The 26476-nt window shown below is 41.8% G+C and overlaps 3 protein-coding genes across 4 annotated transcripts in view; 2 read left to right on the forward strand and 1 right to left on the reverse strand.

The window, feature by feature from the left end:
- The window catches only part of fam107b (family with sequence similarity 107 member B), a 21124-nt gene extending 10949 nt beyond the window's left edge, over positions 1-10175 (forward strand). Inside the window, exons 1-4 of one of the 2 annotated variants that reach the window (XM_050073319.1) lie at positions 4162-4314; positions 5561-5732; positions 8359-8515; positions 8731-10175. In XM_050073319.1, the coding sequence (XP_049929276.1) occupies positions 4272-4314; positions 5561-5732; positions 8359-8515; positions 8731-8850 (492 nt within the window). In that variant the 5' untranslated portion in view covers positions 4162-4271 and the 3' untranslated portion in view covers positions 8851-10175. Of the gene's footprint in view, positions 1-4161; positions 4315-5560; positions 5733-8358; positions 8516-8730 lie in introns of those variants that run through there. The other variant, XM_050073320.1, reaches the window with a different exon arrangement.
- Positions 10176-12970: 2795 nt separating this feature from the next.
- LOC126408502 (glycine cleavage system H protein, mitochondrial-like) lies at positions 12971-17206 on the forward strand. The gene is made up of 5 exons (XM_050074079.1): positions 12971-13165; positions 13374-13456; positions 13574-13637; positions 15150-15281; positions 16632-17206. Exons 1-5 carry the CDS (start codon positions 13015-13017, stop codon positions 16727-16729), a joined length of 528 nt encoding a protein of 175 aa, XP_049930036.1. The 5' UTR covers positions 12971-13014; the 3' UTR covers positions 16730-17206.
- A 72-nt stretch (positions 17207-17278) lies between these two features.
- On the reverse strand, positions 17279-25462 carry si:ch1073-390k14.1 (deoxyribodipyrimidine photo-lyase). Its single transcript, XM_050074075.1, has 9 exons — positions 25089-25462; positions 21370-21976; positions 20989-21282; positions 20699-20871; positions 20522-20606; positions 20177-20409; positions 19865-20059; positions 19534-19759; positions 17279-19356 (listed from the first exon to the last, which is right to left on the reverse strand). Exons 1-9 carry the CDS (start codon positions 25320-25322, stop codon positions 18812-18814), a joined length of 2592 nt encoding a protein of 863 aa, XP_049930032.1. The 5' UTR covers positions 25323-25462; the 3' UTR covers positions 17279-18811.
- Positions 25463-26476: the final 1014 nt, after the last annotated feature.

The raw sequence follows: 26476 nt of genomic DNA on the forward strand, positions 1-26476 counted from the left end.
TAATATTCAATCACGTGTAGATCTGTTTTTGGTCTCTTAAACTTCTGAGAAAACTATCTGGCTGCTAAATTTAGCTGCTAAATGCTCCACAGTGTTGCTGCCTGAAACAGTATACACACATTTTCAGTAATACACCACTGATAACACGCTCACACAGAAACTAATTGTGAAAGAAGTGTGTTGCATCTTCTTTAAAGATTCAAATAAAAGGAAGTACTTGGATGAATGTGTCTGATAAAGATGTTTACAGTAGCGTCTGTGTTTGTGTGAAAGTATACCACAGTTGCAGGCTGCATTAGAGCTGATAGAATGACTTATCGTAGATGGATAAGAGTGGCTGCGCTCACCCTGCCAACTCATTGCATCACTGCGGGCAGCTCGGCTATATGAGCACGCACAAAGACTTGCATTCATAATAGGGACTCATTTCTCAATTCCCCCCCCCCCTCAACTGTCCTCCAAGTCGCCATGGAGACCTGCCATCACCCACACTGCATTTAATGACACAGCATTCAGGAACAGGAAAGAGCTTCTGCCAACTGACATCTTAAGCCTTCTAATGGGCGACACTTAAAGAGACTTTCAACGACTAAAAAACAGCCTCAAAGCGGCCACAATCAATATATAAAAACAACAATATATGTACGATATGAAATCAGTTTTGTACACTGTGCATGGTGTCACTCATAGAGATGAAGCTACAGAAAACTGCCTTCCAGCTTTGCAGTTAATTTCAGCTTCACAGAGATTTTTAGCGTCTTTTAGCTAATTGTTTTTGTTTTTTCCAGCCTGAAACCACTTTGGTTCTCTCTCATCAAGAACTCTTTACACTTAGACTGTACAGAAATGTGGATTTAACTTTCTGTGCTACTGTTTAAGCCTTCTGTTGCTATTTTTCTGACATAACTGATCAGATATTTCCGAGCTGCCCGATTCAAAAATGTGACATTTCACAGAACATGAGATCATCACAGTCATACACCGGTCATTAGGATGACAGGGAGAGAGTGAAGTAAACAGAGACAGGCTCAACTTGCCAGCCCGCTTTTCTCCTGTCGTCGACTTTCCTCTGACCCAGTTTTTCTCCTTTCTTTTCCATTGTTTTCACCAATTTTCATTTCATTTTATCCCTGAATTTATGCTTGGACATTTGAATCCTCTAGACGTTGCCTGCTTTTATTTTTTAGAGTGCCTGGATTGCCTTTCTGTGTATCCTGCGCCCTGTATCTTGGAGATTCAGGCCTTTTGGAGGCTCATTATCGATGAGTGTATGTATGTCTGTGTGTTTGCTTGCTGTAAGGGTTTTTTCTCTACGACCTATAAACTGTTTTAATGGGATTCCTGGAACAGCAGGAAGTCCTGTCCCGACACACATACTGACATGCTTGGAGGGTTGCTTCCGTAGTGCACGTTTTGTTGTGCGATGTTGCAGATATCAACACACACAATCTACTGTATGTGTTGAAGTGGCTGTTTGTTACAGTGCTGTATAGTTCTGAAACCCACTCATAGTCAGACACCTGCAGAAGGACAGATCTTTAGGCAAAACTGTGTATTAAAGGTTGAGTGTGTAAGATTTAGGGGGATTTAGCGACATCTAGTGGTGAGGATTGCAGATTGCAACCAGCTGAAACTTTTAATTTCAACTTTTCGTGTTCAGCAGGTTTTTACTAGGAGCCGAATTATCCGAGCAGGTCTCTACCTCTCTAAATCAAATGGACCAGGTGGTTTAAAACCAGTAAAAATACAGAATAAAGCAGGTTCAGGGTACAAATAAGTGTTTCTGCTGCGCAGTTTGGACTGTCTGCGACGAGCACTTGCTAATGTGTGCTCACCTTTTTTCTCTGATACCTTAGGATTCAGATAGTCACAGTGTTTTTCACTGGGAGCCGAATTGTCTGCAGAGGTCTCCTCCTCTCCGAAGCAAAAGTACCCAGTGATTTAAACCGGTAAAAACACTGAATAAAGTCCCATCAATCCATCTTCTAACCGCTTCATCCTCTTGAGGGTCGTGGGGGGGCTGGAGCCTTCCCCAGCTGACAATGGGCGAGAGGCAGGGTAGGGCAGGTCGCCAGACTATCGCAGAGCTGACACATAGAGACAGACAACCAGTCACACTCACATTCACACCTACGGACAATTTAGAGTTAACCTAATCCCCAATCTGCATGTCTTTGGACTGTGGAGAGAGAGAACCCACGCTGACACGGGGAGAACATGCAAACTCCGTACAGAGGGGCTCCCACACTCGGGATCGAACCGGGAACCCTCTTGCTTTGAGGCGACAGTGCTAACCAGCACTCCACTGTGCCGCCCACTGAATAAAGTCGTTTTGCATATTAAACAAATCTGTTTTTCCGACCCTGCGGTTGCTGAGGGGCTGCTAAATTTGGTATCAGATGCAAAAACATGACTGGCCCTATCTAGAGCCAGTGTTTGGTTTGTTTGCTCTGGGCTACAGTAGAAACATGGCAGTGCAACATGGTGGACTCTATGGAGGAGGACCTGGTTCCTATGTGGATAAAAGCAGCTCACTCTTAGGTAAAGAATAATTGTTATTTTCAGGTGATTATACACTAAAGAAAACACTGCTCATATTCAATTTCTGCCAATATATCCTCCTAAATCATAGACACGTAGCCTTTAAATGCAGGTCATTATCTGACCGACGTTTGAACATGGTAACTGGGTTATCTACTGTATATTGCTCTGAAGGTGTTGGACTTTTAACTGATAGTGAAACATGTTATCTATATAGCTTTTGAGTGAAACCAGTCAGGGCACTGAATATAACATGCAGAGCCACCAGTGATAAAGCAGAATTTAAGAGGCTCCAGGGCTGCAATTTGAGGTTGCAGGTTCCTTTTGAACTCCCTATGTCACTTCCCCTCTCCCTCGGGGCACAGAGGAAGTAGGAGCAGATGTGTTAAGCTAACGGACACTTTGACAACACTGCCAGTCTGTAAGTTCCTCTACTCCCCACTGCTGGCATTAACAGAAACCGCCTTTGATGTACACAGCACGTGTGTGCTCACACGCAGCCACTGATTACAGCCACAAGCTGTTCTGCCCACCTCTGCCATCTCGCCTGCACAAACAGTGGAACTGTGCTCTGGCTGTGGCACTAAATGTTCTGTCTGGCATGTTTCTAACATTATTATAGCCACAGATAAAGCATGTAGATGAAAGTTCTTCTCTTATTTTTAGGAAGATATCCATCAATATTTTCTTTTTTAAACTCATGTTATCAAAAATGATGACTTCACAAATTTACTGTACACATTTTAAGATGTGTGTTTTCCACGAGCTGGTAAATACGATTTTTTAAAAGGTTACTAATCTGAGATTAGAAGGGATTACCCCTCACCATGACTGTAGATCACATCCAACTGGGAAAGCAATATTTTCATGTGTCAACATATTCCACTTTATCCATCAAGCGGATTTTATTGTGTGGTATTTCTCCCTCTTTGTTCTGCAGTGTTCAGCCACACACCGTGTTTATCTTAGGCTCCTTTGTTATGTAACTGACACGGTTTAGTTTCTGGAATGCAAGAATATCGACCTCTAGTGGTGTCTTTGACTCATTACAGGCACCCTTGGTGTGAATGTTTTGATTTTAAGGACACGCTCCCACCCACCTCAGTATCTAGCACGTGCGGAGAAATGCATCTTCAGTACCGCTGATGAATGTGATTGGCCCGCTCAGGCTCCAAAACATCACTCCATGTATTCAGCCTTCATCAGTCGCAGGCAGGAGAGTCACTCACAGGCGTTTGAGAACGTGATCGTTTATAAATCTGAGTCATTCGTGTGACTTCGTTATCTAATCTCATCTTATTTTTTGCACCATCATTATCAAATTACTGCCACTTTAAAAAAGCTCTCTCGCCAATTACAAGATAAAATACAAGGAAGTACCACATAATGACAAGAGGGAATATTCATTAATCAGTGATGAATATATGGCAAATAATGTTCTGACTGTTTGTCTCTTTGAGGTGTACATTGAAATTGAGTGGGAGGGTTTAGGTGAGGGAGGGAGCACAGAGAGAGAGGGAGCATGTCTCTGTGTGTGAGAGTGTGTGTGTGTGTGCGAGCGTAGCTATAAAACAGACTTTGAACTCCAACCAGCTCAGTAGCAGAGTAGCAGACAGCTGTGCAGGACAAAGCGCATCTCTTGCGTGCAGCTCGGCAACACACTGACAAACAGGACAGCGAGCTTTATTAGCCTTTTCTGGAAAATACGTTGCGGATCAAAAATAGCAGAGATGGCGACAATGTTCAGATACCCTGTGTTCCCTCATCTGCAGGGTGAGTCAAGCAGAGATTTAAATTTGCAGGAGATAAAAGTGAAGTACGATGCTGTTTTAGTCTTGTATGTGCTGAATATGTTTTTAAACATCAGTTATGCAGATATCAGTCTGTTCTCATTTCAGCTGGTCAGATTGTGACTTTTATCTGTTAAAAAAATCTTCATCGCTTATTATTTTAAATAGAGCTTGTCGTGAGCTATCAGTCTGATACAAGAGGCGATGTTTTTAATGAGCAATAAAAGTTACTCTTATTTTGTACGAACAAGGAGGTATACAAGGAGATCATGCAAAAGCCTTTTCGAGCTGCACGTTTTTCATCAGTCTGATGAAGAGTGTGAAGCTCGTAACATCACCTCAGTGGTAGTTAAACTAAATATATGTTCATGGGAGCAAAGTCTGTATTTCTGCGACATTGTATGTACACTGTGATTAACATGTGACACTCATCAAACTTGCTGCATTCCAGTTATCTCTCAGCTTTGTTGCAGCGTGATAGGTGACACTTTTTTCAGGAGATATACTGGTTTAGCACGAGCTGTTTTGATTTCTATAAACAGTTCAGTTTAGGACTAGATGGTACAATCCTTGATGCACATACTTCAGACTATGAGTGGGAGTACTAGTGCCGTCTGGGGGTCCAAGTGGGAGCCAAAGGGTAGATGAATAGAAAAGTAGGAAAGGGCAAAAGTAGATACAAAAGTAAGAAGGAGCATATGGCTGTACACTCTGCCTCCCCCTACTCCCTCATTTTGATGAAGGAAGAGGGGGGAGAAAATACACTATCATTGGTTTTTAGCTTATTAAGGCAGCGTGCCGACTTTTAGTCCTAAATCCTTTGATTACTGAGGTCATGGATTGAAGCTTTGGGCTACTATTGTTTCAGCAACTTCTGCAATGTTTACATAACTATGTGCCTGTACTGTTCTGATTCATCTCTTCGTTATATTGAATATGGCTTCAGGCGGTGGGATGAGATGTTCCTCCACTCAGTGTGAACAATTATGTAATTCCAGCCTGAGTCCTATCACTATAGAGACGATTCAGAAACTGAGCGTGAGCCAGAGGATCAGGCAGATGCTCGTGTCACGATTTGAAAGGAGAAAAAAAATAGATCCCTGAAAAATGTGTCCTTGCAGGAGAGATTTAAGAGATTTCTGTCACCATTGCCTCGTCACATCCAAACCCATGTTACTGAGAGAAAGTGGTTAAATGGAAGTTTGTTTTATTTGTTTCTGTCGATTCAGATCCGTGTGACCCTGGTCTGTCGCTGTCAGCAGGGAGGAGCGTCATGGCGGAGCCCGACTACCTGGAGGGGGACTGTGATGAGCTCATCAAACCCAAGAAGCTGATCAACCCGGTCAAGAACTCCCGAAACCACCAGGACCTGCATCGAGAGCTGCTCATGAATCAGAAGAGGTCAGGAGAAAGAATAATACACCCTCAGCACCTCTCTCTCCTTGTCCCCTCTTTATGCCTTTTTATCACAGTTTAAAGCACATAAACAAAATCAAAACAACAAAGATGGGCGAATTCCAAGCCTATGAGTAGAGATAGTAGTTTATTCGTTTATTGGGGTGATAAACCTCTGTTGGTGTCCAACAGTTTCCTGGATCATCATCATTTCCTTGTTTGCTTATGGCAACAATCTCAAGCTTACCCCCATCCAAAACAGATTAGTCAGGGGAAAGCAATACAGTGTCCAGATCCAGGCTAATTTAGTTAACTAATGGAGGATGAGTTAACACAGTCGCCCTGCTGCTTTGTTGTAATTGGCTTGATAGCATCCAAGCACACTGTTCTGATGCTCCTGCAGTGTGTCACTGGAGGTGACTTCACTGGACCACCCCACCCGACCTCCAGCAGCAGTATTATGTAAAGCTCTGGATATAAAACTTTCATAGGGAGCTATTATATAAAACCCCAAGTGCATCCAAGTGTCAAAAATTGGTTATGTAAAGGTCACGCAGATGTGCCGTACATGAGGAACCTGGTGTGGCTACTGATATTAATGCAGACTGTGTGAGCATCCGTCACATGCATACTGGGGCCCGCCATCACCCTTCTGACACTTAATGTTTGCATTTTCTCTCACCAAACAGCGGCGGCAGCTTTGTGCCCGAGCTATTAATAGCTACGCAAACACACATGCTGTTGACAGCTGTTACATCACAGCAGCGATGCTCTGCCCCTAAACATGTCAAAGAGTAAGGTGCTGTTGCAGCGATGGAGGCAGGGCATTAATGAATGATGGGAAAACAGGCCAGGGTGGGCAGGATCAGGAAGCCTCGGAGGAAATGTCACAAAAATATTAGAAATTCCAAATGCGGCGAGGTATTGTTTCTCGTCGTCTAGACGGAGAGAGTCCCGGGGCATCAGGAGAAGACTGCGAGATAAATCTAGTGGGCTTTTTGGGGGATATACTTGTTATGATAGGGCTCTCTGTTGTGCACTGAAAGTATAGAAACCTTGCCTGCGTAGTGGATTAGTCACGCCGATGAGAGTGGGGAGGGGTGGGGGTGGGTGGATGGATGCATGGATGGATGGATTGGCTGCATGAAGAGAGAAAAAATGTGTTATGTAATCAAGATTACAAAACAGTCTCTCGCCGAGGGCCTTTCTCTGCCTTCGCTAGCTTAGCTGCGATGACCCTTCCTACACACACATACAGAGGAATTTCAGAACCTCAGCCACCAAAACTGGCGAAGCATTTGAGCAGATGGAGGTATTGATGTGTGAGCACACATTCTTCCCAGTCTGCTAGAGGGTGTGCACTCATAGGAAGTCACGGAGAGGAGGGTCAGTGATTATGTAAACGTTACCAACGGTGAAAGGAGAGTGGGGTAAGCATCTTAATAGCCTGTCTTACTGCTCTCCGTGACCTTGACCCTCCTCCCCTTCAGAGCGTGGTGCTTGAACACAGCCTGAACAGGTCACGTCTTCTACCCTCTGCTCTGCTTCACACTGTTAAATGCTGTCACAAGACCCACTCTCAGGCAAACCAGGACATTATCTGCAGCAGTGACTTGAGATAAAGTGGTGGCTTGTTGTAAATTAACTCCCACTCCCTGGAACACTGTGAGCTCGGTTATGCAATCTTCAGGATTTAATAATGCATTTAATTAAGACACTGTTGTTGCCAAACTGCAGTCAGGTGTTTTCTTTGAAGAACAGAGGCAGGCTTTCATGACGAAAGGGAAATTAGCACCCAGGAGGAGAGGTGGAGGTGGACAGTATGGTTTTAAAATTGAATTAACGATGTAATCAGGGACATGGAGGATGGATTTTCTGACCAACAGATAGCCTCTGCCCTTTTACTACACTTGATTCTTTTATTCTTGTGTTGCACTTTGTTGTGCCTCCCTAATCCTTTGTGGGCTTTGCTATTTATTGCCTTCTGCCTCGACTCCAGCCCATCTCTGTTCCCCTCTGTCTTAAATACCCCTCCTCCCAAGCCTCATCCTCAGCCCCCACCCTCCTCCCTCGTAATTTGGAGGAGTTTGGAGCATTACGTAACATTTGGTATTTTTGTTCTTCGCAAGACACGCTCACACTTTGGTAAAATGTCCCGTCCTGAAATTTGCTGTACAGCCCGGGCTGTTGTGTAACAGTCTCACAAGTTTACCAGAGACTTGTAACTTCGAGATAGTTTCCATGTAAGGAGTGTGTGTTAGATAGTTTAAGATATGGGCTGTTGTTTTTGGGACTAAGAAAAGGGAAAGAAAAGGGGGAAATATGCCCTCAGTTTCAACTCTCTTTTCCAAAGTCAGTTTCAACACTGGCAGCCTTCACATTCACAAACTGGTGTATGTGGAACAATCTGTGATTGGGCTCCTAATCAAAACTTTCCTGAAACACGACTGACATTTTTAATCCACAACATCTAATACAGATCTGCATGTCAAACTAGAATGAGGTCACGGTCATCATCTGTTACGCATGAACGCAAAGACTAATCTCCCGCCGAGTGGGGCTCTGTGGTGTCATCGGATGTTGCTCATTAAGCTTTGTTTTAGTAACATGCTGTCTCACTGATTGTGCGCAGGGGTCTGGCTCCTCAGAACAAACCTGAGCTCCAGAAGGTTCTGGAAAAGAGAAAGAGGGAGCAAGTGCTCAAGGCTCAGAAGGAGGAGCAGGAGGCCCACAAGAAGAGGAGCGACCTGGAAATAGAGCTCATGAAAAGACAACAGAAACTAGAGCAGGTAAATGATTGAAAGCATAAAAGTAAACTGTCACTTTTGCACTTAGATGGACCTAGTTTCTTGTTTCTGATGACTAGAGGAAACACAGATTAAAGTTGCTGACTGGACTTTGCAACATGAAACAACATGCATCTGTCTAACTAGTGCATGAAAAACTGCTTTCACATGCAGTGTCTCCCCTTAGTCTGACTTTGTTGTCGTCTGTCTTGTTGCAGCTGGAGCTGGAGCAGCAGAAAATCGAGGAGGAACAGGAGAACACTCCCGAGTTTGTGAAGATGAAGAGCAACCTGCGCCGGACCAAGCAGGAGACTGACGGGGAGGAACGGACCACCTAAAAAAACCAGCAGGGGTGTCTGGGTCCGGCTGATTGTGCGCGTGTTTGTGGGCACTGAGACGTCAGGAGTGTGTGTACAAAAGAGAGAGAGTGTGTCGTCTGCGGCGCACGGCGGTGACCTGACCGTGGTCCGAGACGAACTTCCTGGCTTTCCCAACCTAGCTGTTCCTTTCCCCGCAGTGAGGAGAGAGACTTTACAGACTAAAGACCCCCCCTCTGTCTGCCTGCCACGGACCGCCAGCACTCACCTCTGCTCCTCACACCCATCCAGCAGCACACAGCACCCCCCGCAGGAGGGACCTAACACAGACATGTTACATGTACAACGCCTTTTAAACGAGGGCGAGCAAGCTTCCAATGAGCTCTGATGGAGAAAACAACCAAACACACATGCAGGAGTTTTCATCCCCTCTGTTTTCACTCCTCTCTCCACAGCAAGCTGTCGTTTCTCTTTACTGTTATCGATGTTGTTATCGTGGTTGTTTTCTTTCTTTTCTTTTTTTTTCTTTTTGTTTGTTCCTCAGAATCAAATAAGGAAAAGTGGACACTGGATGGACTCTTGAAGCTGTGTAATGTAAAAGCCAAACAAATGTGCTTTTGTTATTTATGTTTGTAGCTTTTAGCCCAGGTATAGGGGAGGACACTTTTTAGTCGTTCTGTATTTTTAGTTTTGTTTTACAGCATAGTTTATGAAGCCAGAACAGGACAAAGGGAGTGTACGGTCGTGTGAAACACTCACATTTGCTTTATTTTTTTTTTTTTTTAAATTCCGAACATGCCATTTCCTCAGCTAATGCAATTTTGAGCAATAGTAGAACTCCCAGGCATGAGAGTGACCTTTTCTTTATATATTCTGTTGTTTTGTATGAATAAAAATGTTACTTAATAAATAATTTAAGTTTTTGTTAGGGTGGTCAATAAGAGCTCTGAGACCTGTCTGATCAGTCTTTGTGTGAATTTATGAACAAAGGATTAGTAGTTTTGGGATATCTGTGCAGCTCCTTCATCACTGCAGTATTTTATGGAGCCATGGATGTGCAGACAGATAAATTACATCCTTAAATCTGATTTAAAGTAGTCGTCATCTGCAAAACTATTTCACTCACGTATGTTACACAAATTCCAAACCGATTACACAATATGGGAAACTGTGATAACTTTGGATGTCAAAGCGCACATGTAGTGGTTTTTTAAAGATCACACACAGTAACAATATGGGTCTAAAATTCTGGTGAGTGGGTCTCCGGGAAGAAGCAAATTTCTAACAACATAACCCTGTGTTCTTCTCCAGAATCCTCTTTTAAATAAACTTAATTTTAACACACACGTTCCATTTATTTTTTCTTTATTTGGTATGCTGCTGGCGTGGATTTGTTTTCAAAATAAAGGCAGTCTTTCTTTTTTTTCCTTTTTTTTTTTAATGGAACGTGATGCTAAAAATAACAGCACAGCAGTACGTGTGTCAATCAGAGCTTATCGCTTTGATTAACTCCAGTTTATTTGGTCTGACGCTGATGCTGATTTTGCTCACAGACTACAACAATCAAATGTCAAGACAAGGAACAGACACAGGGTGAAGGCAGTCAGGCTACTTATAAGGCAAAGTAGAGCAGGCAGTGTGTGATGTGGGGACTAAGACGCACATAACACATTGTGGGGGGAAGTGGGAAAACTAAAGACTGATCAGGTTATAGGAGATTTGTTAGATGACAGGAATTTAGTGTGCTTAAATGACTAGTTAAACAAGGATAGATGTTAATACAGCTGAGAAGTCTACTTACAGTGGTTTAAATAATATTGTTTCAGACTGTTACTGGTAAGGAAGTGTATGTAGTTATCATAATCCAGTCTCATGTTCACATTCAGTGACTGAAGTGGACAGGGTTGGAAAATGGATGCTCAGGAAAGGTAACTTGGAGAAGTTTAAAGGTCCAGTGTGTAAAGTTTAAGGGGCTTTAGTGGCATCTAGTGGTGAAGAATGCATATTGCAACCAACTGAAACTTCTCCTGGTTACAAGTCTCTCAGTGTTCAATCAATCAATCAATCAATCAATCAAACTTTATTTGTATAGCACTTTTCATACATTAAAAATGCAGCACAAAGTGCTTCTCAGAATAAAAACATACAACAAAAATATTATATACATATTGAACTAAAAAAAAACTAAAAGACTAAAAGGCAATATGATAAGATAAAACAAGTATGAGATAAAATAATAAATAAATAAATGAAGATTTAGAAACTTAATAATAATGAAATGCATAAAGATTAAAAAGAAATCATTTAAAAGCATTAGAAATTAAAATAACATATAATATAAGAATTAAAAGAGTAAAAGAAATCAGTTAAAAGCTAAATTTAAAAAGGTGAGTCTTGAGCCTCCTTTTAAAAACAACAGTCTCTGCAATCCTGATGTTCTCCGGCAGGCTGTTCCATAAGTGAGGGCCATAATGGCTGAATGCAGCCTCCCCGTGGGTTTTTGTTCTCACTTTTGGAACAATTAAAAGGCCGGTGCCGGAGGACCTCAGGATCCGCGAGGGTTGATATGATAAAAGCAGGTCAGATAAATAAGATGGCCCAAGACCGTTAAGACATTTAAAAACTAATAAAAGAACCTTAAAATCGATCCTGAAACACACGGGGAGCCAATGCAGCGATTTAAAAACTGGTGTAATGTGCTCCCGCCCTCTGGTCCTTGTCAGCACTCTTGCGGCTGAGTTTTGAAGTAACTGCAGGTTAGAGATGGTCTTTTTGGGAAGACCAGACAGCAGGGCGTTACAGTAGGCTAATCTAAACGACAAGAGATAAAAGCATGCATCAGCACCTCTGTGTTAGCATGAGAGAGAAACAGGCGGACTCTGGCTATATTCTTAAGATGATAAAAACCTATCTTTGTTACATTTTTTATGTGTGGAATAAAACTAAGCTCAGAGTCAAAAATGACGCCCAGGTTCTATACACATTGTGAAGGTTTAAAATCTTGTAGTTTTGGTAAAAGTTTCTCTCTCTTGCTTTCAGGACCAATAATTAAAACCTCTGTTTTGTCCTGGTTGAGCTGTAGGAAATTCACTGCCATCCATGACTTGATATCTAAAATACAGTTTAAAAGGGTATCAATTGGCCCTGTGTCATCAGGAGACACGGCGATGTACAGCTGTGTGTTCATTGTTGAGGAGGTTTATACCAGGAGCTGAAATATCTGCAGAGGTCTGTTCCTCACCAAAACAAATGGGCGAAGTGATTATAACTGGTCAAAACACTGAATAAATACATTTCAAGTATTAAAAAAAAAGTGTTTTTCCAACCCTCTTGTCGTGGAGGGGTTGCTATATACGGTGGCTGATGAGAAATGGCCCTATCTGGAGCCAGTGTTTGGTTTGTCTGTTATAGGCTACTGTAGAAACATGGCAGTGCAACATGGGGGACTATGTGAACAAGGAACTGCATCCTGTTTAGATATAAAAGACTCATTCTAAGGTAACAAAAACATAACAATACTTATTTTCAGGTGATCACACACTAAAGAAAACATTCTTTTTATATTACTCTCCATTTCTTCCAATACATCCCCCCAAAGCCTACACACTGAACCTTAAAGGAAGACCGTGATGAACGTTTGAATCAGATTAATAGTGATATGACCATAGAAACCCTTGATAATCCATTCTAATATCCATCCTTGAAGTAGAGGTACACAGCTCTAATAGGCTAAATTGTCTGAGAAGGGAAGAAGAGGCAGAGAGAACTGAGAGAGTTAAAAAGGGTGTTTACCAAAGCTGGCAAGACATCAGGAAATGAAGAAATACCAGTATGCCATATTTTATTAAACATTTAAGTGCAGAGTAAAGGTGAACAAGTTGGCATAGGAAGCTGTTAAAAACAAAGAGTAAACATAAAATTATCTAAATCTGAGGGGAAAAAATGAATAAAAAAAATAAATAAATAAAAGATAAACCAGGGATGGCTAAAGTACTGGGAGCAGGAGACAAAAGGGAGAGAGGCCTACCTTTACTCATTACAATGAACAAGTAAGACATCTTAAATTAAGATGGAGCAGTAATGTAATACCTCCGGAAGGTGGCAGCAGTGTAACGTTGCGGCTGCAGGCTGCCGTAAAACATCACAGAAGAAGAAGCCCCTCGCTCTCATCAGTAAGCGACAAACATGGCCGCCTGTGGGCTGTTCCGCTCCGTCTCTTCCAACTTTTTCACAGTTTTGCCTTTACTTACCCGCTCGGCAACACTTCCACCCTTACGGCTGGCATCTAACCCTTATTTTGGAAGAACACTAGCCACGTCTAGTCGATTAACAGCAGGTATTCCTCCGTGAATGTGTCTTAATGTAGCATGTTAGCTAACATTTTCGGTAGCTAGAGGGTAACGGTAGCTAGAGAAAAGGACATGAGAGCTGACGGCGCTGCTGCATGTCTGTCCGTTTTCTTCTGGTTGTGATTCACGCACAATACTTCAAACTCTTCTGCTGGGAGGCGTTTTGTGTTCTGAGTTTGTTGTGTTATCTTGCAGCGCTTAAGTTCACAGACAAGCACGAATGGATTCGAGTAGAAGAGGACGGAATTGGGACTGTCGGTATCAGCAAGTTTGCGCAAGTAAGTTTCCTGCGGTCCCTGCGGTGCGCACACTCACACAGACACACACGCATGATCATGCAACACAAAATAAACAGTTGTGCAACTACCTTTGACCTTGGTTTCTGCCCCTTGCAGGAGGCTCTGGGAGATGTAGTTTACTGTGGACTGCCAGAGGTGGGAACACAGCTGGCTCAACAAGGTATGAAGATCAGAGGAGTGTGGCTCAGGCTTACATTACATTACACACCTGTAAAGTACTAATATGAAATTAATAAAGCCTGTTGCATGCGTCTGTTATAATGCTGATTAAAAATGCGTTTACTTCTTTTTTAATCAAATACACATGATTAATTATCTGATGTTGCCACCAGTCTACAGGTCCTAAAAAAAGTCTTAAATGCCTTAAACTCAGTATTACAACAATAAGGCCTTAAAGGTCATTAAATAGTCTCAATGGTCTTAACTACTACAAACATTTTATCTAATTTCATTTTTCAATTTCATCTTGTGAAAATGAGTAGCTTTCTGTGTAAAAGTCCACCTTTCTAATGTTATAAATCGTTAAAAAATATAATACTGTCATTTTGCTTCATACTTGCACTTACCTGTTGGCTTAACTCATTCTAATAACCATATTCCTACATAACACTTACCTCTGCACAAGACCACATATATACTACTTCCCTGCAATGCTTACCTGTGTTGTTTAAATAAGTAAAACATGATTTGTCCCAAAAATTTGTCCTAAATTTGCTTAAAAGGTGTCTTGAAAGCATTACATTTTACTATCTGATACCTGTACACACCCTGACTGTTATTACTCAAGAGATGACAGCAGGGTCACTACTCGTAACTTGCTTTTAATGTACAGATTTAAAATGTTCAATTTCCTGTATGAATAGTAGTTTAAAATAAAATCTTGTTTTAGTTCAACTTGAGGGTGTCAGAAATGACATGCAGGATAAGTTGGTATTATTTTTGCCTATTGGTTCAAGAGATTGTGTGCAGTTTTGAAATGTTATAGATGTACTGAGTTTTTCCAACACAGCATACCTTAAAACACATGGATACTTAAATAGTAATAATCCTGATTAATGTTGTCACAAATATTGATGCATCAATACATATCGATTCTGAATATTTAAAACACAATTTGCAGACTAATATGCTATATTATCAATACCAGCTGTGCTTTCTCGTTTTGTTTTACTGTTATATTCACTACAGTCATTCTGCTACTAAATTTGAAAAAAGTCATCATTGTCATGTTAGCCTTATTGTATTTAATTTTTAATTAATAATGTAAATTGTGTACCCACAATGTCCATTTTCCCTGTGGTTTCAAAAGTGATATTGAATATGAATACTTTCCAAAGTATTGAATCAAAGTTTTAAATTCCAATATTGTGACAACACGACTCAAAATAAATGATTCTGCATTTTAAAGCAAGAGCTACATAATTTTCCCCTCAGACAAAGTATGTTGAGAAACAATCATTTGCATGGCAACTTGCCATAAATGCATTTGGTTGTAAAATGCTTGTAACACCTGTGTTTGGGCAAATAAATGTAGACAAACCACAAACACGTAACCTACTTTAGGTCAACATAACCTAGCAATATTTGCATGTGTCCTCTGTGTCATTGCCAGACTTCTGAAATGCTCTAACTTTGATGTGAATGCACTTCTTTCTAACATCTCCTGTGACAGATGAGTTTGGAGCTCTGGAAAGTGTGAAGGCTGCAAGTGAACTCTATTCCCCTTTGACCGGAGAAGTTGTAGAGGTCAATACACTACTGGCAGATAACCCTGGTCTGGTCAACAAATCCTGTTACAAAGATGGTAAGGACACTCAAAAACATATTTAGTCCAGGGGCGACCTCTAGCTCACCTGGTTGGTGTGCGCCCCATGTAGGCTGAGGTAGCAGCTTGGGTTCCATTCCAACCTGCAGCTCTTTGCTGCGGGTTATTCCCCCTCTCTCTCTCCCCTCTTTCCTGTCTCTTTCCAGCTGAACTATAATGAAGGCAAAAAGCCCTAAATCTGATCTCTAAAAGGTACATAGTCCATGTAGGTCATTCTGTTATTCGAGTAAGGTATTGGAAAGTGAAAGAAGCCAAAATTACTTTGGGCTAATGTGAGGGAAATGGAAGCGAAGTTGTAGGATGATTTTTGACTGTATTGACAACCCTCTGCACTGGAGTCTAAGGTCATATATACAGTTTGTACATTGACGCTAGTCTTTGTTTACCCTCTAAATACTGTTACTGCCACTGTCGTTTGACTGGTGTATATCTTGCAATATAAATTTGGTCAGTGTTTGGAGTTAATACACTGGGGAGCTTCTTGTGTTGAAACAACAAACAAGTTTTATACCCAAACCTAATGTTTATAGATAAATGCCTTGCATGTACTCGTTCAAAAATATAATAATTTAATATGCTGTGGATTGAAAAATGAATACATATGCACTGATAAAATATTTGTACAGTGTTTTTACTTTTTTTTTTTAAACCAATCATCATAATTCACATCAATGGGCTGTGAGATTTCAGGGATCTAGCTTCTCTATTTTTTCGCCAGTAGATGGCAGTAATGCAACATGACACAGAAGGTAGCCAGATTAGGATAGGAGATGAGGCCTGTTATGAAGATTGAGAACTTGTACCTTATACAATCTGATGTCATTATTATTTTTTCTGTTAAAATGAACCTTTAGGCATATTTTGTATCTTTTAAGTGTGACCCATCTTCTGTCTTCATCTGATCCATACCAATAACTAACCACTAACTTTACATTGATTTATGTGCTTTTCCTACTCCCCCAAAGTGCAACTAGGTTTCCTTTCATTTACAAATATGAAACTGTATTTACAAACTTGATGTGACTTGGTTTATACAGTAATCCATGAGACTGAAACTGCTTTTTCTGTTGTCAGAATGATTTTATTACTGCATGAATGCATTGCGCTGAAGAAGTTTTGGGTGTACATATTGTTGATGGTGATGGACTACCTATCTCAAACAGGCTCAATGTATCAATAAGTAGGTTTTCACCTGGAAAATAGTGCTTTGGAAAATAATGGCAGTGATGTCAAAAATATGTGACTTATGCAAAATGGGCTAAAGTATTCAGAAACACTGATATGGTCGTTAACTCATAACTTAACCTGATTTTAACCTTTTCAATATAGGTTGGCTGATGAAGATGACCATTGGCAACCCTGCAGAGCTTGATGCTCTAATGGACGAAGCAGCCTATGAGAGATACATCCGCTCCATTGAGGACTAACCTAACACTTCCTGATAAGTGCTATGCTCCCTCTCCCCTTTTCAAACACCACTGGCAGGGAGATCCACAAGTTGTGCCTGTGTCAGCTACAACGCTATACTTAGCATCCAACAGTGGCGCCCAAGAGCTCCAGAGTGCTGACCTGCCAGTGTTGTAGAGCTGTGAACTTTAGGATTCCTTTATCTACTGTTAAAGACTGACTTTAGGGGACCTGTCAGTCTGCACTGACTAAACATCCATTGTTGAGTTGTTGCAGCCTCAAATCCCCAAACTGAAGAGACTGAGATTCGGTCAGTAGAACAGATTACACACGTTCCAGTCGAAGGAAAACTTGAATATCTGTTGTAGGACTTTGTTAGACTTTAAAAAGCACTTTGATCTTCATGGTATTAATAATAATGTTGGTCTACACTGCATGTACGACGGCTAAACTGTAGACATGGGACCTGTGAATTAGAAAATAAACATTTCCTGAGACACTGTGTTTTGTCATTTTTTATTTCCAAAACTTAGACTCACTCATGATTACACAAGATCTTTGGTATAACACAGGTAGTGAACAGGTAATATGCCTGAGGTTATGTCAGAGCATCACATAGTTTAAATGGTTTTTGCATATTTAGATATTTGCATAAAACAGTTTCAGTTAAAACACACACACACACACACTTTACATATGTAAGACACTTGAATCAACAGTTTCGCTAACCATTTATATCCACATAAATATTTCCAGTCAAAGTGGGAACCCATTACACAAATGTAAACCAAAGGTAGCCCCTACACCAAAATTCAAAATGTATTGGAGCCTGATACCACCTCCAAGTTGACTTAATTTAATACAAACACTCAACTTATTAAAATGTTCCTGATGCTGTTTACATCAGTTTGTAAACAAAAAAAGGCCTTTAATTTGTAAAAGATCTGCTGAGAAACACCGACCACCTTTCCCCCCATTTATGACCAAAACTGTAATATTTGTGTATATTAATGTGAAACATGCCTCAGATTTGTGTGTTCAAAAATACAGACTGGACCCTGAAAAGGAAGCTGCACTGACGTCAAGTACATTGGCTGAGCTGACCCAGTGTTTTTCATCTAGGCTGGTAAAATACCTGAGATTATACTGAATACCAGATGTACAAAATGTTAGGAGCATTTCCTTAACAATAATGAAACTACTGACGGGTGAAGTGAATAACACTGATCAAAGTGTTACATGCTGTGTTCTGCTAGGAAACCATTCAGTCTTGGTTGGGTGTTTGAGTGGGAAACTTGATACCGCAGAGATCGCTCCTGCGCAGACTCTGGGTCCAAATTATGTCACCAGAGGAAGATGGCAGCGGCTGTATCTGGGATATTTTAGCTTCACTCCTGTACCATGGGGGTAGGTGGAGATGTGTCGTCTATCTTTGTATACAGTCTATGGTCCTGACGTTCATGAGGATGCCACTTGACACCATTGCGTCAACAAAGAGCTCAAGCTGTCAACCTGGCCTCCAAATTCCCAAAATTCAAAATCCGATCAACCATTGGTGGGAAATACCAGTACTCCAGTAGTCCTGATTCGATGCATCTACAGGTCAGAGCCAAGTCCAATCCGCAGTGGGGCCTCTGACCTGTAGAAGTATGGACATAGGACCTCTGGGCGTGTCATTTGGTGTCTGGCACCCTGCGTTGGCGGCGGATCCATTGAGTCCGGAGGGTTGGGTACTGGTACACCCCACAGATGTTCGCTTAGATTGGGGTCTAGGAAATAAAGAGACCAGGTCGAAAACTTGAGATCTTTGTCATGATCCTTGGCCATTCCTCAACAGTTTTTGTGGTGTGGCCATGTCCTGCACTGCGCTGCCCTGAGGGGGTGTACTTGGCTTTGGAAAGGTGGTGCATGTCCAGTGGCATCTACGCGACCCAAGGTTTCCCAGCAGAACATTACTGATGGGTGATTGTGGGTCCAGTGTAGATTTTGTTCTTGCCTTGGCTTTGCACTTCAAGACTTTTGTTCTGTAACATTTTGTACTTGTGCATTTTACGGCAAGTAACTGTTTGGTCACGTAGATCCTGTAAACGTTAATCTCTGGGTCACCTGAGTGAAGCGACCGCCCCACCAGGTACGATAGAAAACCTGTCCTTGGCTGTTGGAGTTCGTCTGGCCCTGCCCCGGGGCGCAGGAGGTCGAGGAAGTCCCTCCATTCTGCGATAATCGCTCTCCAGCCTCTCTTTTCTCTGAACTCCCTCGTTCATCACACTGGCAGTAAAGTCTCTCTCGTTAAGGAAGGCAATGGTCTCATCCCTCTTACGGCTCACGTATCCTTTTAGAACAGCATTGTAAGGATTTGAGGCGGCATCTGCGTCTGGATCTTCTAGCTGGTGTTTAAATTCCATGCGGGTGATAACGGGCAACAGGAACTGTTTCCTCTCTCTCACGACACCGCCATCCCTGTGTGATAAGCCCAGAGTCTCAGAGAGCAGGCGTGGGGGCAGGGGCACCAAGTCAGAGCCTGTGCGCTTGTCCACGTACTGTCCAAACTCTACCCGAGCCCGAGCTACATCTTGCAGAGAATGACTCCTCCTCTCCTCCAGGTCTGTGACAATTCTCTCTGGGTATGTCTGGCCTAAGACCACACCTTAACAGTTGGGACAGCAAGAAAAGGAGATTTGTTGATTAAGGTGTGGAACTGCATACTTTGGGTAACATATTTCAAATCAAAAAAGTAGTTTTCTGGACTGAACAACACATTTAAATAAAAAATATTAAGAAGCCAACAGTTGATGCCACAGCCTTATGATGAGAACTTCCTTACCAGCACGTCGAAGCATGGACGCAGGACATTTCCAGGGTTTGTGAATGAGCTCATCGGGCAGACCTGCAAGTTCGGGACACCACTTCCTCACGTAGCTGCCATAGGGGTCGCAGGTCATTGCTGCATCGACGGGGTGCATGACAAAGTTCCAGTGATCCAGACCACACATGCCTCCATTCTGCCACATCATAGCATCTATGGCAACATCTGCATCCACCAGGGTGTCCTAAACACGCATATTGGATACAGTTAGTAGGTAGAACTTATTATCAGGTGTGTTGCTGCTATTCGATATCTGTGAGTTTTGTGGCTGTGTGCCTGCACATCTCACCTGGAACCAGCGGTAACCTTCTTGCCAGGGCAGATAGAGATATGCTATGAGAAACGATGCCACCACATGTCTCATGTAGTTGTTCATCCAGCCTGTAAGCCACAGCTGCCTCATGGCTGCGTCCACCAGAGGGTAGCCTGTTTGCCCTTTCTGCCAGGCCTTCAGGTGGCCACGATCATTGCTCCACCGTAAAGCCTGCAAGTATCAGTAGATAAATAATGCTATGTTAGTTCTTCATAGTGTGATAAAGGCTTTTAATTACTGATGGAGAGAGTTATATGTGTCATCAAGGCATTTGTAGCCAATGTCTACCTTGTATGGAGGTCTGAGGGATTCCCAGGGGAGGTCAGGAAACAGTGTCAGCTGCCAGTAAGCCAAATCTCTCCAAGCAAGTTTGCGTTGGAACTTTGGGGATCGACAGCGTGCCCCTTTGGCATCCCACAACAGCCAGCGTGGGCTGAGCTGACCAAAGTGAAGGTAGGGAGACAGACTGCTGGTATTTGGTGCATCTGCTCTACCTGACTCTTTTTCGTATCTATACACACCTAGATCACATGGGACAATCATAAAATACTGTTAGATCAATGCCACACTTCTTAACATTCCTCCAAACTCAGTGTATATTAACGTTTACTATGTGCACGCAAGGTGTCTCACCATCATTCAGAAAGGCCTCCAGCCGGGCACATGCTCCTTCTTCACTGAAATCCCAGGATTTACGAATGTTCGCTGCCCAGTCAATCTGAAAGCCAAAATGAACACACGAATATATTGAGGATTTCATGATGTTATTTTAAGTGAATGTTGGGATATAGCTCTGCTGTGGTTACTGACCACTGTGCCATCCTTCCTGCGGGGCATGCGTGCCAGGCCTAGTGTGTCCAAAGAGACACCCTGAGGCCAATGGGCAGGTGTGGGGAGAGATGCAGGAGGGTCCAGGGGGGCTCCTAACCCAGACCCTGGGTTTTCTTTGCAGCAGGTCATGAAGTGAGACACTGAACCTATTCCTATGTCAAGAGAAAAAGACCACAGGAGCTGTATTAGCACATATTTTAAGCTTTAATATATATATCACAAATATATAAGCGAGCTCAGTACAGCAAATTAACTTTGTTGTGACTAACCTCTGAGTCCCACACCCTCCGTGCTGACAGAGTAAGGGTCTCTGAGACAGTACGAGTGGAGCATCCTGCATTCAACACCATCTTTCTGGAGGGCTGACACCACCACATCATCCCTCTCCTTCAGCCAGGGCTCATAAAGGCCGTTAGCCAAGACTGTTCTCGCCCCTGTCTCTTTTACTAGCTCCCTCAGGGTACGCAGAGAAGATCCATTTGCGTTGAGGAAGACAAGGTGGCTGCCAATGCGCTCCAGAGATGAAGAGAAACAGGATAATGCTTGATGAAGCCAGTATTTACCTATTAGAAAAGAGAAGATGTGATTAGACAACAATCTTGAGCAGTGATGCATTATCCTTTGATTAAGACTAACAGTAATCAACTTACAAGCTCCTCCCATGGCCACTGTGATCCCAGGTCCCTCCTCTTCTTCAGCGCTCCAGATGAAGACAGGGATGACAGGCGCACCAACCTCCAATGAGCCAATGAGAGCAGGGTTGTCCCCGAGTCTCAGGTCCCTCCTGAACCACAGCAGTACTGGTGGCGTTGCTGATGGAGAACAGGGCAAACCTACGACCTGCTGGCCAGCACCTTTACGGCGCTGTCGCCTGTTCTTTGAGCGTTTTGGTCTCTCTGATGGATTCATATCTCCATCATCCATCATTTGATCACCTTCTTCAACCGTGTCGTGCTTGGAAAGTGAGCCACACAGTCTGGAGACACACACAGTCTGACTTGTCCCTGTTGTCTCAACGCGTGTGCTTTTCTGAACGTCAGTTTCTCGGGTTGTCTGTGATGTGCTCGTCTTGACCCAGGCTCCAGTTTGTGGTGGGTTGGTGTTTTCTCTCCTGCCAAGTACACCTGTTAGTTGGGTCTGATTCAATCTGTCTCCAGGTTGCTGTGATCGGGACTCTTGACCAGGGGTTGACAGCTGGTGATCCTTCGTTTCCAGTAAAGAGCGAGCCAGTGCAAGTTCCAGTTCATCATCTTCCGTCTAGAATTGAATTAATTGACAATCCATTATGATTATTTCTGGTAAAATAACTATAAGAGAGCAATTATGTATGCACTGTACCTTCTATGATACCTTCTAAACACCAAGGGTGGCATTGTGCAAAATCTATGCAGAAATGTTTTTCTTTGTTAGCTGCCAGGCACAAAAGAATTTCACTACATGTTGTCTTGTGTAAGATTACAAATGTGACAAATACATGTTTTTTGATTTGATATTCTTTGTTATGAACTATAAAGGTTGCTGTCAACAGTGTCAACTTTAAATTTCTTATTGCATTTTTGACATCAAAAAGGCCCGCACACTCCTCATACAGCCACACGTGTTTTCACTTATTCAAACTGATTAGACCTCTTCTCTGGACTGTGTCGGATATTTCTCTGACTCCCCCGATAGCTTACACCTTTGCCATTTTTGTTAGTACTAGGGTGATGATGATAATTATCGTACTTACATAGATGTATTTATTTTGTTTGTTTTACTAGTACTTAGTATTTATGGAAAAAAAATTCTCACCAGAACTCTGGTGAGCAGGGGTCTAATCCACTGGATCCATATCTGGCAGTCCCAGCTCAAATTATGGGTCACCTAAGCTTCACAGGGTGGTTGTGAGGCCTTCTTGGCTTTAAGCGGTGTAAGAAACTTTTTTTTTAAATCATACAGTAGGCCTATATCTCAGCATTGTATTCATTTCTTTGAAGAAAACTGAATGGAATTGTTATTATTAAAGTTTACATTATTATTCAAGATATAAACTTATAAATAATCTGACAGTATAAGGGTACGGTGAAGACCTGAACACAAACCATATTCACAAAGCATTTATTTTGTTCACTATGTTAGTAAATTGTGCTGTTTATCAGTTGTTCTGTTCTGTTATTGTTATGCATTGAATATAGTATTAAATATCCATAAAATGTGTCACATAGTCAGAGGTCATCAGTTTATTCAATGATAGAAAAAGCGATCACTTAAAGGGTTGGGAACTACTCTTCTTACTGACTAGAATACCATGAAACTTCAGTTAAAAGCCTAGTCCCAATTAAACGCCCAGTCCCTTTTACTAGCCCAGTGTGGCTACACATCTTGACAAATAAACCCCTGTCTCAATTAGATGCCTGGTCTGGTTGCCAAGCAGTTCTTTTTCTAAGAGGTTATTTGAAAGTACAAATCCAGCTCGTTGGCTACCTCAAGTTATGTCTCCATTCCTCGATTACCCTGTAATTTATCAATGTTCCTTTAGTCTGTAAGGGTCTTCGGATCAAAGGAATCAAAAGGGTTTTTCATAAAAATTTAATCAAGTTGTGAGTATTGTTCTAACAGGATAAAGTGGTGTTGTTTCAGTATGCTGGGTGCCGTAACCTACAAGTGCATCATTCACTCTCTTTCTGATGCGCTGTCTGTCGGAGCGAGATCAAATGAATGATTCATAATTGATATATTATCTGAAGCTTAATTTTTAAACAAGTAATATTCACACTGGTTTTATAAACAATTTGATTGTATTTCCCGATCTTTGCTGATTAAGAGTTTTGTGTGAAAGGAATTAAAGTCCTGTCTCAAATCCTCCTGAGATCCTGTGTCCTCGTATGAGGGCATCACATTTTGAGTTTACTTGACCTTATACTTCATTCTACTTAACTTAGACCTGTTTTCCTCATTTGTGGACACTTTCTTGTGCAACCTAGTGGTAGTTAAAGAACAATACACTTATCCATGTATCAACAAGAAGGCTATTATCTCGGCCAAGTCAGTCTGCACCCGATCCCGACACGAAAGTGAACAAGGTCCACAACCTGATCAGATTTTATGGTTGAAACTTGTTTATTTGTGATTAATAATATTTATAGTTTAATATGAAAAACAAATTTGACCAGTTTTAGCAACAATAACAAGCGAAGACACTATTAATTAGGAAGTACTTATTTGAAGACATTGGGACTTTATTATTGTTTCATTTGAGGACATTGGGACTTTATTATGGTTGACAATGTTAATTTTTTTATACTTATTGAATCCTACTTATCCCAAATAACAAAGAAATTAAAAATGCATACCAAACAAAAGTTCTGGTCTCAGGAAGATAAAGACGCCTGTCCCAAATATAGGCATGTTGATTTCAGTGATCTAAGCAAATAGTAGCCCGGGCTATTATTTGAAGTTTTACAGTAAGTGAAAACACCTGGGTGATAAGGTGATTAGATTTGTGATTAATGGCTCCAATCATTGTTTTGTTTTGTTTTTTTCATGACATACAAGAATGGTGGTAATCTTACCATGTTTTATTATTAATACTAGTGGTTTTCAGACCTGAGGTGGTGGCTTAATTATAATTTTTGTAAACTCAGGTAATGGAATTAGTATTGTTGATACATTAATTTTCAATAAATTACACTTTAATGTATTTCTAACTACAACTTCTAAACTTTCAACTCAATGTATGGCGTCCGAGGAAGGTAAAAATAATGCCACTACTGGGGCAGCTGCTACTAGCAGAAGCTAACACAAGCTAGCTTTACCTGACATACCTACACAGCAGGGAGTCAGGTAACTTAGTTAGCGTTTTCGTAAAGAGGAGACGGGTAAAGGTAAAAAAAACCCCAACTTTCGCATAATTAGCACGCTACGAGTTAAAAAACAGTTAAAAGACCAATTAAAGTGGCTTTTCAATTTGCCCATTGTGCTCTATTTTTGCTAACGTCAACTTACGCTAACTTTGTTACCTAGCTAGTTGTTTGCTAACTAGTTAGCCGCTGACAACTTCGCCCAAGGGTTGGGCTAATTTGGGGTCTTTTTGCCTCTTGTTGTGGCCCAAAATCGATAAATGCAGTATAAATAGGTAAGTAAAACACAAAACACCAACTTTATATACATAAAAACAATTTTACCCTCTTGCTATTTTGTCAAAGTAATTTCAAACATACTTGGTTACCACCAAAATTAAAATATAACGTTAGCTAATTCTTGAATTGAGCGTTACTCTTTAAGTTTGTTTTCTTTTCACGTAGTTAATTCATTTGTAACTTTGAACCACTTTGAAGACCAGAATTTGAAACGTGCTACGACGTTATATTCATATTGAACAAACACTTACCTTATTGAAATATTCTGTGTAGATGTAGCTGAGGACGGAGTGCAGGGAGCTGTTGGCCGTGGACAGGGGCTGGATGAGGGACAGAAACTGTGACCGGGTCTCCTGGTGCCCCAGAGCGGACACACACATAACGAAAAACCCCTCTGGATCCTCTCGACCCACCAGCACTTCCCTCAACATCTTCCTCACCAAGACTTTACCATCTTCGGCTCCAGACGCTGCTGAAGGAGGCATCTTCAGGTAAACGGTCACGAAGAATTATAGCTCTAAATGCTGCAAAGCTGCTGTGAGTTAATCCAAGTCTTGTGCATAGGTTAGGCTCTGATATCTAACACATAATGCACTCCACGTCCTGAACCCAGCCCTCAGCACCGGTTACCAAACAGCTGATTTTGAGTTACACAAGCCATGTGTTTGTGTTTTGTAACCTGCAAAGCTAAAGGCTTGTAATAGGTTGGTATCACCAGTAGGGGGTGTACTAGTCTAATAAATCAGAGCTATGTAGGGAGGATAGTGAAACTCATGGGTGCCTGGATGTTGACTGAGTAACAGTTGGGATTCCCTGTTTACATTTCATTAATTTGATATTAGGTTAGAGGGATATAGATGTGATTCACATGCTCCAGGAATATCTATTTTTGCCATGAGTATCTCTCTCTTCCCTCTCCCTCCATCGCTTTCATCGTCTCATCAACAGTGTAATCACTCCTCTGCCAAATGTTACATCTCAACAAAAATGTGTCATGACAAGGGCCCACACACGCTAAATCCAATCAAATAGAGATCTTTGGTTCAATTTGAATTGATGTAAAAATGAAGGGGGGGGGGGGGGGGGGCATCTACCGTAAGATAATCATTCTTTAATTTTTGCATAGCCTTCATCTTGACAGGAATGTGGTCCTTTTCAAGTGCACCCTGTGATGTGAGACTGAAAAACAAAGCCAGGAGACAATGTACCCAGCAGTGAATTTTTAATCATGCTCTGTATTCAAGCTGTAGAGGGGTTGCTAAGTAATTGATTTTTTTAATGAGACCATGCATAAGCTTTTGAACGTACGCAGCAGGGGACAATAATATGTGACACTTGTGGACCAAACTCTAAAATGCTTTGTGCCGTTGATGAGGTCCATTTATAACACTGTATTACTTATTTTGTTCATGCTAAAATGCTCTCAAGTGTTCATCTAAAATGGGACTCAGGGGGTGGGCTTCATGTACAAGGACATACAGTCTCAATTATTCAGGCTTTTATCTGAGAAGAAGTCAGAGTGTGTGAGGAGAAGATGTGTTGAGAGCTGTGGTATGTGGCGAGAGCAAGCCAGAAAGAGAGGGAGAGAGAGAAAGAGATTGAGAGAGAGAGAGAATCAATAGTGTTTAGACAGAGAAGT

Source organism: Epinephelus moara, chromosome 20, assembly GCF_006386435.1.
Source record: "Epinephelus moara isolate mb chromosome 20, YSFRI_EMoa_1.0, whole genome shotgun sequence".
Classification (NCBI taxonomy): domain Eukaryota; kingdom Metazoa; phylum Chordata; class Actinopteri; order Perciformes; family Serranidae; genus Epinephelus; species Epinephelus moara.

Coding starts and splice junctions, on each gene's coding strand:
- LOC126408502 (XM_050074079.1), top strand. CDS start 13,015: ATGGCCGCCTGTGGGCTGTTCCGCTCCGTCTCTTCCAACTTTTTCACA. Junction 13,166..13,373: donor GTCTAGTCGATTAACAGCAG/GTATTCCTCCGT, acceptor GTTATCTTGCAG/CGCTTAAGTTCACAGACAAG. Junction 13,457..13,573: donor GTATCAGCAAGTTTGCGCAA/GTAAGTTTCCTG, acceptor TGCCCCTTGCAG/GAGGCTCTGGGAGATGTAGT.
- si:ch1073-390k14.1 (XM_050074075.1), bottom strand. CDS start 25,322: ATGCCTCCTTCAGCAGCGTCTGGAGCCGAAGATGGTAAAGTCTTGGTG. Junction 19,760..19,864: donor AAGGTTACCGCTGGTTCCAG/GTGAGATGTGCA, acceptor ATGCGTGTTTAG/GACACCCTGGTGGATGCAGA. Junction 19,357..19,533: donor GTCCATGCTTCGACGTGCTG/GTAAGGAAGTTC, acceptor CCAACTGTTAAG/GTGTGGTCTTAGGCCAGACA.